At 39.4% G+C, this 12,619-nt stretch overlaps 1 protein-coding gene and 1 long non-coding RNA gene across 2 annotated transcripts; both read right to left on the bottom strand.

Moving 5' to 3' along the window:
* Positions 1–519: 519 nt before the first annotated feature.
* On the bottom strand, positions 520–5,447 carry LOC113673093 (cationic amino acid transporter 2). The gene is made up of 4 exons (XM_027189449.2): positions 4,534–5,447; positions 3,447–3,681; positions 1,931–2,550; positions 520–1,496 (listed from the first exon to the last, which is right to left on the bottom strand). Exons 1-4 carry the CDS (start codon positions 5,324–5,326, stop codon positions 1,411–1,413), a joined length of 1,734 nt encoding a protein of 577 aa, XP_027045250.2. The 5' UTR covers positions 5,327–5,447; the 3' UTR covers positions 520–1,410.
* Positions 5,448–11,395: 5,948 nt separating this feature from the next.
* On the bottom strand, positions 11,396–12,215 carry LOC149038688 (uncharacterized). Its single transcript, XR_016180109.1, has 2 exons — positions 11,735–12,215; positions 11,396–11,601 (listed from the first exon to the last, which is right to left on the bottom strand). It is a non-coding gene; the product is annotated as an uncharacterized LOC149038688 (long non-coding RNA).
* Positions 12,216–12,619: the final 404 nt, after the last annotated feature.

The raw sequence follows: 12,619 nt of genomic DNA, 5'->3' as shown, positions 1-12,619 counted from the left end.
TAACATTGCACAGCCTTGCCGGTAGCGCCCGTTGTAAAACTCTCACGAACACCTCTTCCTTCTTACGGCCTCAGGGAGGTAAATAGGAGACTTCATAAAGAGATTTGGGAACCACGGAGGAGACTGCACTATTGCTAGGAACATTAAGACAGACGAAATGTCTTGACCCTTTTACCCCTGAGAGTGACTGGCATTGAATTTCTCCACACTGTTTCCATCAAACATTGTGGTCACGAGAATATAGGTGTGATCGCCAGCTGAAGGAACCCTTGATCGATGCTCAAATTCTCCTTTCATTACTACTGGATATCTAAAGAGTACAGTATGGAGAAAATTAAAGAAGGTTAAAAAAAATTTAAACTCTGGTGTCGTAAAGCGAGACAAGTTTTGTGATTATGTACAGAAAAATAGCAGAAATCTCCGTTCCTATATCGGAAGTTACTTTTCTTTCTTTATGAATTAAGAATAGAGCAATATCCTCAAAGAAAACAAAGAATCACGAATCCTTCGAGCCAAAGAAACACTTGTTGATCACACTTTATTTTTCGTGATGTCAGTTAAGCTAATCACACGATTTTGAGTGCAATTTTGAATAAAAAAGCGCCAGTAATGAACTAACATGAATGCACATGAGAAATATTTGGGATAGCATTTTAAGATTTTGCAGAAGCAAAGCGCACGAATTTTGCGCCAACATATTTTATTCAAATGTAACTATTCGTTCGTTTATAACAACAGCCTTCGTTAAAAAAGTTTTAAAGCCGCAAAACTATTCTAACAGTATGCTGCCTTGTTTTGCCATGATTTCACTCTCTTCTGCCCTCCATTACCTCTTCCTTATCGTGTTACCTGAAAACTGCATTTCTTTCAGCCACTCAGCGTGGAGACCACTATTAATACATTCTGTGACGATATTGATTTGCTATTTTAAATAGGATTTGTCACAACATTTTAATTGTATTTTAGTTCTGTTGTGGAAAAAACTTAACTTTCCTTCTTACTTAAATATTCTGTTTTTTATTTATTTGGGAAATAAGAAAAAACAAATGAATCACCCTGATTCAGATGCACCAAAAGTCACCTGAGACGTTTCACGAAAACTGATGATATTATCCAACACAGAGAACATATCGAAACATATTTGCCAATATTTTAGCAATAGTTCTCAAGTAAACCAAGTCAAAAAATTTCAAACACATTTACACTGTAAAAATTTCAAGTTTACCATCTGCGAACAAATGAATTAGATTAACACAACAGACAGTTTTTTTAAAAAGAAAACTTGATTCTTTCTCAGTTTGTTACGATTTGCGGAGTCTGTATTCTAATCTAGAACTTTCTCCTTCATCATCTGTCATCGAAGCACGCTGTCTTCAGATGAACGTCAGTGCATTTCATGTGATTGGTTGGTCAGGCTACGACATCTGTTTTTCCATCTCTGCGTGTTTCACCCTCCACACTGTGGCGGATTCCATAGAACAGATAGATGCTCATTCCTTGGATAATAACAGAACACATTCACTTTGTAAGAGTACTTTTCAACTGAGAGTTAAAAGTAATCTGAGACTGCAATGGTTTTGCTTTGCATGGCCCTGTGATTGGTCCAGGAAACTCGTGCCATTCTCTCAGCCAATCAGATGCAAGTGTGAGAAGCATTTTGAAAATCTCACCAAGTAATGTAATTGAAAACACCACTAAAACGCATTTGAAAAAATGTTTGCAATCGAATTGAAAACGTATTTTGCGATGCAGTTTGTTGAGTTGAAATCGCTCAGAATAAAAGTTGACCATGTTCTTCGTCTAGTTTGAGAGGGCAGTGGCTAAAAGATACTCTCTGGGGTGTTGAGCATGCGCTCACTAAAGGCTCAAATACTTTCTCCCCCCTCCTCCAACTGCTATTACGTTTAAACTGGTTTGCTCAGTAACTTACCAATTACCATCCAAACAGCGAATCTGAGCCATGTCAGGTAAGAGAGCTTCAAAATGAGAAACAAGTTGATGAAAACGGACAATTGAGGTAACATAGGAACACAGGGGACCTTGAATGCCAGGGACACCTTATTCTGGGGCAGCCACAGGAGTAGGATAGTAGATCCAACCATTAGTAGGCCCATTAATACAATAATAATGATTGCCCACCATTTGGCTTGTAACAAGGCGTGTGAGCCATAGATTATCACAGCACTGAGGCCCACGGAAGCGAGGGTACTAGCACTGATACCATAGAGGGCTAATTGAGCAGTCCTTGGCGTTGGTTGTTGGACTCCTCTGTTACCCAGTAGCGGAGAACTTTCGCTTGGGCCGTGAGGAGGTGTGGCCAAGCTACCATCTTGCTTGCTCGATTCTTTGATCAGTCCAATATTTTCTGGCTGGTATCTCAAGATTAAAACACACAGCGACACTATGGAATAAGCTAAGAGTGTGCCGATAGACATCATTTCTACCAGCGAGTCCAGGTCAAAGATTAGAGCCAAAAATGCAGAAAACACCCCGGATATTATTGTTGCAATCACTGGTATCTCTGTCCTTGGGTTCACTTTAGCCAAAAATCTAAAAACAAACCAATCAATATTGATTTAGAAAGTCGTATTAGTATTGCAATTACAGGAGCTTCTATATTATATCAGTTTTCAATTAAGTGTCGAAATCAAAACCAAAGTAATCCCAGTGACCAATCAGAACAGGGGTGTACATTATCATTAGCCAATGAGAACTCAAAGTGCAAACACGCAAACTGCCTGAAGCGCGGGAAAACGCGAATGACCAAGTCACGATTGTTTTTAGTTATGCATCTAATTGGTGGGGAGGATGGCGCGAGATTTCTGAACCAATCACAGATCAAAGTTAAGTAAAATCAAATTGAGCAGTCCCGAAATGCTTTCTATACCCATTCTAAATTTGATATAATAAAGCAAAACAGAATTGTAATGTAAGTACCGAATTCTTCAGTAGTTCTTGTTAGGTAGTAAGTGAGTGGTAAGTAATTGTTGGTAACTGTTGCGCTGCATACGCATTGTAAGCGATTAATAATGATAATGATAATAATAATAATAATAATAATAATAATAACGATAATTATAATGATGATGATAATAAAAATAAAAAAAGATGTCATGGTAAGGTCAGTTATATGCTACCTAGCTTGCGTTGCTAGCGGTCTGCGGTTTTGGGGGCGGAGAGAAAAAAAATGAAAGACCCCAAGACCCCCCACCCCCCACCCCCCCAAAACCGCAGACCGCCAGCAACGCAAGCTACGGTATATACAACCGTGCATGTGTGTATCAACAACCGTTACAGCGAAGTACTCATATTTTGAAAATCAAAGAGTTTAGCCAAACTGATTAGAGGAAAAAAATCAAATCATGTACAGACACGGAGCATAATACTTGACCTTGGCTTGAGATATCCAGAGCAAAGTCAATTGTTACTTAAATTCCATATCTTACTTGAAAATTACGCCGTCGCTCGCCATAGAATACAGCATTCTAGGTATTGGCACCAGAGCCCCAAGTAGAGATGACGTCAGTCCACAGAGGGCGCCGATAGCAATCACATATTTGGCCCAGGGTGCGCCTCTCAATTCGAACACCTTAGGTAATGTTCCTCCGTCGGGAAGATCTTTGTAGGGCCACATTAGGGTTAGTACGGCAGACACACCAAAATACGCCAGAAAACAAAACGCTGTGAGAAAGAAAGTGAAATATATTTGAATAATACCGGTGATAGAATTTTTAAGCCGAGAGTGATGGACGCTAAAATTTAGGATAGCCTTGAAAGGACCTTTGTTGGTGATAGTGACTTGCGTTGAGTCAATTTCACAGTCTCAGGAGACTTTGACAAAAAGAGGGAAAAAAGTCATGACAGTGGCAACGACATAGTGGTGAAACAAAAGATTAATTAAAGGAACAATTGCTTTGCACGTTCGTTATTTGCATTTACATTTTCAACCTTTGTACATTTCTCAGCTGTTTTATGAAATTCAACATGTTCACCGATGCAATTTTTGCGTCATTTGTAGGATAATTGCGCCATATTTGGAAGAATTTACAAAACATTTTTTAATTGAAATTTTTCTCACGAGTTTGCATCATGATTACAAAATGATCCTACTGACTCTGTACTTTGCTCGAATTGTAACAACGTCAATCAACGTCAGGATTATTCCAACCAGAGGTCGTTGTTTTGATGAGAAGTGAATTCCCTGGTAAATGACCCATGTGTGGCTTTTGTTGTAGAAATAAAGAAAAGTAATCTAAAACGTAAGGGCATTCATCCACCCATCCCCATACCCAACCCTCCCCTTCTCGAAGCCAACTCCGTTGAGTTTACCCAGGTAATGGTGAGGTTAACAGAATTTTGTTAAGTGTCACTAAATACCTTAGGGGATGACGTCTTCAAGTCGAGAGGGTCAATAACGAAGCAATATGCCGAAGCGACTGAACCTCTTCTATCTTTTCCTAAAAAGAAAAAAAAATGATCCTAATTTGCTTAGGAAGATCCAAACACTTCGGTTCACAAAGTGAGGTAACTTACCCAGGGCTAAGACGATAGAAATTGGTATTCCTCTGCTAGGATTCCTTGCTTCCTCTCCGGCAGTTGCGATAATATCAAAACCAACGAAGGCATAGAAGCAGGTGGCAGCTCCCGCGAGGATCCCGGACCCTCCATAAGGAACAAAGTCATCTGTCCAGTTCTTCATCTCTGCATAATACATACCAACGCACACGATGAATATGATGATGAATAAATTGATTCCAGTGAACAAGGTGTTGAACCAGGAGGTTTTCTTTATACCGACGAGTAATACTCCGGTTAATATTAGAATTATCAGTACAGATAATAAGTCCGGGTATTCTGCAAGGCCTGTGACGTGTATTTTTCCGATGTTTGAAAGGGTAAAGTTCTGAATCCTGTCGTCAAAAATTGAATCAAAATATGCGCTCCACGCTCGGGCGACCGATGATGTTCCAATGACATACTCTAAGAGTAAGTTCCATCCTATTACAAAGGCACACAACTCGCCTATCGTCACGTAACTGTAGACGTACGCCGAGCCAGCTTTAGGAACCCGAGCTCCAAACTCGCCATAGCACAGGCCAGAAAGAATGGACGCAACGGCAGCGATTGAAAATGAAATAACGATGCTGGGCCCGGCGTCATTACGTGCGACATCACCGGCGAGCACGTATATACCGGCTCCTAAGGTACTTCCTATACCCAAAAGTGTCAGGTCAAAAATCGACAGACAACGGTTGAGTTGAGTCGATATTAAAGTCTTTGGATCGATGAATTTCTTCCGAGTAAAAGCGCTAAAACAGGAGGCCATCGAGAAGCAGTGTTTTGTGCCTTAATTACAAAAATGTTAATTTTTTCAGGGCTGGCTTGATCCGGAATTGAACTAAAACTCACGCAACATCTTAGCCTTAACCCTATCAAAGAAATTTGATAGTCACGAGATAGTCTTGCGGCTATCTTTCATGAATTTTCACGAGGCATGTGGGTGGAGAAGTATATTTTTCGGTTTCTTCAAGGTTATGATTTTTCAGTTGTTCACGGTTAGATTAGCTGAGTGTATTTGAAATATTTTCGGGGTTTTCTTTGGAGATTCGACAACCAGCCGCTCTACAGGAAATGAACCCGTGCATCTTTCCTCGTAGATGGATTTACTCACACAACACTATCGATAGTCACGAGATTTTCTTGCGGCTACCGTTCTTGAATTTTCACGCAGCATGTGGGTGAGAAGTATTTTTTTTTATTTTCTCTAAGGTTAGGACTTGTCATTTATCAGATTAGGTGTGAGTAATTGAAAAATTTTGGGGGCTCTCCATGTAGATTCGATAAAAAGCCGCTGTATGGGAAATAAACCAGCGCTACTTTCCTCGTATCAGACCGATTTACTCACACAACACTTTCGATATTGATGGTCTTAGTAATACAAAGAAGCTTTGCAACATAATTATGAACCTAGCGAATAAGCCTGTCCACCAAAGATCGAGGTCTCAGCATCGGGAGGTAGAGCATCAGGGCGCGAAATTTGAGATTTCTCCTCAGGGACTTCTATCTTTACTTTCTCATGACGAAATAAATAACATCTTTTGTTTGTGGTTTGCTTCTTTGCTTTGATAGTTCGAGATCTCAAACCGTTTTAAGACTGACTCTGACTTTTATTTTAGCATATTTAAAATACCGATACTTAAATCCTTTCAATAGCCCTTCGATATTTCAATTATTCTCTCAAACCCCTCTATATGTAAATTCTTTGTATCCGCTGATGAACGCTCTTTCTAAAAGTTCAGCGTACCCACCAATCTGAACCGCAATAAATCTTCACGAAGGCATGAAAATAATACAATTGGACAGAAACAAAAGAGCTTTGCAAATCACTTATTGTTCGATTTCATCCTATCAAACTCTTTCCCCAGCGCGATGAACATTTGTTTTTCTCGGTTCCAGGTGTACGCGACCATGCACATGCTCTCCGTTGCGAATTTTCAAAATGGCGGACAGGCTAAATAGGGAAATAAAAAAAGCAAAGTGATTTTGCAACAAATACTTTACATAAACCCCCGTTAGAAAGGCGAATCCACGATAGAAAGATACAAAACTGTATGATATTGAGATCAGGGAGGTTGACAAAATCAACAAGAGAGGTTGAAAATTCATTACGTTGGCTATAGCACATGCCTCGATGAATGGACACCCTTCAGGGCCGATAAAGGATCTGGATATTTTCCGTTTGTTCGCAGCGAAAAGCTGTTCATTCCCTCGGAAAACTCTCTAGAGGATAGAAAAGAATCGTTCCATGGCCAACTTGCTCGTGAAATAAAGAAAAAGCTTTGGTCTGGACAGCGAGTCAGGACCCTGATATAAACATAGGCCTTAATGTTGACCAAGATGTTTTCATGGAAGGTCTTTGGAGTGTTTTGCCCGGCGTTCTTCAAAGAGGGAAGATGGTTTACCAGTTGGAGTCAAATAGGGTGCTTGATTCATATCTGGGGCTGAAGTGGGATGAAAGAATTTTAAATGTAGGTGAAGATTTTGCCTATGTAATTCCAGGAACTATTAAGTATTGGCTGGGACAAAGGAGTCCAATCATTGAATACAAGCTCATCGTTGTAGGTGTTCTTAAACCCTTTCATAACCTGCTGCCTCCAGGAACTGAATCCTGTTTTTCTTCAGAAACAGTTGTTTGAGGGCATCAACCCCTTTGTGAATTGTGGATCTGAAGAAATCTTTAGAAGCTCTATTATTGTATTTTTCCAAGCCTTGCTGTGTGTAATATGCTATGTTCTGATAAAGTGACAGGAACTCAGGAACATGATAACATAGTGCATGCATGTAGGGAGTGACATCTTTTGCTTGGTAAACTTTGAGAAAGTGCTCAAACCATGATTTGCTATTTCTTTGCAGTTCAAGAATACCCTCTTCAGATGTAAAATCTAGCCTCAAATCACCAATTATGTCCATAAATTTAGCCCAGATCACTTGTATGTCTTTGTTTTGACTGCAAAGAGGGACAAGCACAGGTCGGAATGTTTATATTCTGAAAGGGTTTCAACTTTTCTGGTTCAGTAAGATCTCTATATTCCAGCTTTTTGCTCTCTTTGTTGATTCTAAAATTAAAAGTGATTCCCATACTTTTGATAAATTCTTCATAACATGCCATGTGTTTATATTTATCACTTGGGAATCCATCAGAGGTTTTTTTTTTTTCAATAGCATCACTTCTTCTCAGCTCTCTTATGAACAAGTTAATCAAAACATCTGAAATCCTCAGAAAAAAATGTAATGTATCTATGATGACAAGGTCCATAGGTATAAAATCAAATAATGGTTGTGCCTTACAGTTTAATTTCCTTCCAGTGGAAAACCTTGGTATTTTAACTTGCTTGCTATTAATTGACCATGTTTTGCTTGTGTCCCACTGTTGCTCCCTGGGACACTTGCACCACACACAAGCATAATCCTCATTTGCCCTGCCTAAACCACATTACAGTGCTAAAAATTTCAAATATCCACATAAAAAGTATTCAATTTTATAGGTGCAATTATTTGCATTTATCTCCTTTAAGTTTGACATTTCCATTCGAAGGTCTACTAGGCTGTCTCTCAGATTATCATATGTCTCTGTAGTTTTTATAACAGCAAGTATATAATTTCCCTTCTCACCCATTGCCACATCCTTTTCATGGAGAATAGTGAAAGTGAAGTTGACAACTGTAAGCCCCTTTCCAATATTTGTACCATCACCACTAAGCTCGATCTTAATAGTTTCTCCATCATTGATTTCTCCATTCTTCTGAAGCCTAACAATGTGCTTTTGCAAGCTTTCTGCAAATCCTAACTTAACACCTTCAGCATCTCCTGGTGTTAGTTTCAAGTCCCATTCACTGTTTAGCTCATTAATTTGCTTCTTGATGGAATATATATTGGGGAGATCATTAGCCTTAATGGCAATTTCATGCCAGGCCTCATTTGAAATCATGAATTTATCTTTGAGGTAAAGCCACATATTTATGTTATCAATGTCATCATTATTAAGGGCCTTTAGGTCAGACTCTGTAAATGGCAGCTCTCCCTCTCCAACAAGATTGAAAGTTTCATATTGATTAGTCTCAGTCTTGAGGACTTCAATTTTGGTTGCAACAAAACAACTTGTACAGCCCAAGAAAGGAGAGTGTAGTTTGGCACTCCTCCTTCTGTTGGTTTTTAATTCTCTTTTGATGGTGCTTAGAATAGTCATTAAACTTCTTCTTAGCTGGGCCTCTACCTTTTTTCCCATTTGTAATCACTTTTTTGGCCAACTGAATAAATTTTTTATTGTAGAAGGCCCCTTTCTTCTCAGCTTTCTCGAGGGCTTCTCGGGCTTTTTTATCCACTCGCAATCGCTTTACCCTCTCCTGTACCAACGATTCTTCTAATTTTATTTTCTCTCCCCTCAACTGGCTGTTCTCATCTTTAAGCTGATGTACATCGACCTCGTTGCAATACACCTTAAATCGATACCGAGGGCCCATTTCCAAATTGCTAAGAAGTGCATTTAATTGCCACGATTACTAGCTTTCTTGACAGCTTTCTAAAAACAGAATATTTTCTTTCTGAAGACTTCTGATATATGGCTATTGATTTTTATACCTCGTATACCTGATTGCTCAAACACTTTGTTTACAATCATTGAAACGACCGACTCATGGTTTTCTCTGAAAACTTCTTTGCTTTGAAATAGTATAGATTAGTAAGCTGAAACGAAAATTAATCAGGGAAGTCTACGAAAAATCCAGCGAACAAGCTTAAAAAAGGCATTTATTTAGACTTCATACTGCGATGAACTTCACAAATCTTACTTGTTTATCTCGTAAGTAAACAATGGCAGATTAATACCCAAAGTGCTTTCTGAGTTTCCCGATCCCTCTCCTACTGCTTTCACGCTCACCAAATAGGAAAAAATCAAAAGGAGGAAGATACAGCTGTTTTGAAACGCCATTTGACGAGGGTAAATCTGCTTTTTGTTCGACACTTTACATATCAAAACTAGACCCTGTGAGCAGGGTAACTGGGATACCTGGATGGTGCTGGATCCGTGGAATCAAGTGTAGTGATACTACGCGTGTCGGACTAGTATACTGAAATAGTGAGCTCAAGTCTGGCCAAGGGCATACACCTGTCTCAAAACATAGGCATGCTATGCATGCAAGAATTATTTTTTGTAGGGTGGGTGGATTACTTGAAACATTGTAAGTGGTTTACATTCTTACAAATGGAAAGATTATTAACGCGGGAAAGAATGAAAATGTCGAATTACCTCACACACAGGTATTTTGTGGTAGATTATGTGTGTTGTGCGAATAAATGTAACCAAAAATAAACTGTATTGGTGCCACGGATACCTGTTAGTACAAAATGTAGACTGCAGATCGGATACAAAATATAGACTGCAGAGTGGGTACAAAATGCAGACTGAGAATCTGAAGAGTTTTTACGTCTGGTAAATAATAACATGTCATCTTACAGCTTACCGAGCGTCACGCAATCGCTTTTCTTCGATCAGCCTTCACGATTATTTGCACTATTGTGGAAAATTCCTGGCCCATTTCTTGATGAAAATCGATCGTAATATAATTTCAAGCCTTCAATATACTCTTCTTATTTTGTGCGCGAGTTGGTTTGTGTGATGTCTGTACAGATTTTACCAACGTAATAAAAGTAGATGATATGAATAACAGTGATGGTAAAGCAAGCTTAAAACGGCAGAAATCACCAGAAACTACAACGGATACACAGTTCGCGACTCAATCCGGTCCAAAATCACCGCTCAATAACATCTTTTAGTGTGAACTGGCCGCGAACAATACGACTTGTGTATGCGTCTGTAAGTATTTCGAGCGTTTGCGCTATAACGCTTCAGGTGATCGTAATCCAAACACGTTGAAATACGAAGCGACCGACAAAAGAAAATCTCGTGCTCGTCATGTGACCCGGATCTGTCCATGCATGACAACGTCAATCATCATAAAGATAACACGTGATCAGCATGTGAACATCTTCACCCTCATTGGATCACAGTTAGTTGTCATGGTGTTGAGGGCCCAATGACCTCTGGGTACTATTGCGCAATTTTTCCATTTTGTGGCGGAGGAAAAAAAAAAAACTAGACCCTGTGAGCAGGGTAACTGGGATACCTGGATGGTACTGGATCCTTGGAATCAAGTGTAGTGATACTACGGGTATCGGACTAGTATACTGAAATAGTGCGCTCGAGTCTGGCCAAGGGCATACACCTATTTCAAAACATAGGCATGGTATGCATGCAAGAGTTACTTTTTTGTAGGGTGGCTGGATTACTTGAAACATTGTGAGTGATGTCTACATTCTTACAAAAGGAAAGAAGATTATTAATGTGGGAAAGAACGAAAATGTCGAATTACCTCACTCACAGGTATTTTGTGGTAGATAATGTGTGTTTTGCGAATAAATGTAACCAAAAATAAACTGTATTTGTGCCACGGATACCTGTTAGTACAAAATGCAGACCGGATACAAAATATAGACTGCAGACTGCATGCAAAATGCAGACTAAGACTCTGAAGAGTTTTTACGTCTAATATATAATAACATGTCATCTTGCAGCTTACCGAGCGTCACGCAATCGCTTTTCTGCGATCCGCCTTCACGATTATTTGCACTATTGTGAGATATTCCTGACCTATTTCTTGATGAAAATCGATCGCAATATTACTTCAAGCCTTCAATATAGTCTTCTTACTTTGCGCGCGAGTTGGTTGTTGTGATGTCTGTACAGATTTTACCAACGTAATAAAAGTAGATGACGTGAATAATAGTGATGGTAAAGCAAGCTTAAAACGGCAGAAATCGCCAGAAAATACAACGGATACACAGGGTATGAGTAAGTTTTATTGATTTTACGAGAAAAATGTTCATATTTCGAAATATTTATAGTTGTAAATCGACCATATTTCGTTCCCTGTACAATTCCTTATAACGTGCAGTTCCTCTCGTAACTTAACACCGAGTCACACAACGCGTGACGTGTTCATGAATTAATCGTTGGCTTTTTCTCGAGACGTGACCTTGGGCTGCCTGTGACAAAACAATTGCGTAAACAATATTTAACATAATAACATTATACACAAAAAAACACAGGGTTTTGGATCACGTATTTATTAAAAAAGAATATCCATACAACTACAATGAAAACAAACATAAGATTCACCTTTCTGATCGTGAAATTAATACCATTCGCACTGTTATCGTAGCTACGTTCCCTGGCATCAAGTGAATCCAGCATGACGTCTTTCTTCACTAGCAGTTTGCATCCATTTGAATTTTGTTCTTCAGTCTCACGGTAGTAGTGTTGTTCAATAGATTGCATAGAGTATATGCAGTTTGGTTTCAGATTTCAGATTTTGCTTTTCACAACGAGTTTACGTTTTTAACTAAGACATTGGCATACTTGGCATTCAAGACATACAAGGCATTCAATGCTTTCATGGCTTTCAAGCGTTCGCGATTCTGTCCGATCCAAAATTACCGCTCAATAACATCTTTTTGTGTGGATTAGCCGCGAACAATACGACTTGCGTATGCGTCTAAAAGTATTTTGAGCGTTTGCCCCATAATGCTCCAGATGATCGTAATCCAATTACGTTGAAATACAAAACGACTGACAAAATAGTTTTATGAGCAAAAATCTCGTGTTCGTCATGTGACCCGGCCCTGTCCGTGCATGACAACGTCAATCATCATCAAGATAGCACGCGTGATCAGCATGTGAACACCTCATTGGATCACAGTTAGTTGTCATGGTGTTGAGGGCCCAATGACCTCTGGGTACTATTGCGCAATTTTTCCATTTTGTGGCGGAGGAAAAAAACAAAAAAAAACTAGACCCTGTGAGCAGGGTAACTGGGATACCTGGGTGGTACTGAATCCGTGGAATCAAGTGTAGTGATACTACGCGTGTCGTACCAGTATACTGAAATAGTGAGCTCAAGTCTGGCCAAGGGCATACACCTGTCTCAAAACATAGGCATGCTATGCATGCAAGAGTTATTTTTTCTAGGGTGGGTGGATTAATTGAAACATTGTAAGTGGTCTA

The sequence above is a fragment of the Pocillopora damicornis genome, chromosome 10 (genome assembly GCF_964200805.1).
Source record: "Pocillopora damicornis chromosome 10, jaPocDami1.2, whole genome shotgun sequence".
Lineage (NCBI taxonomy): Eukaryota > Metazoa > Cnidaria > Anthozoa > Scleractinia > Pocilloporidae > Pocillopora > Pocillopora damicornis.
The sequence above is the reverse complement of the archived record's forward strand: the minus strand, read 5'-3'. Positions and strand labels throughout refer to the sequence as shown.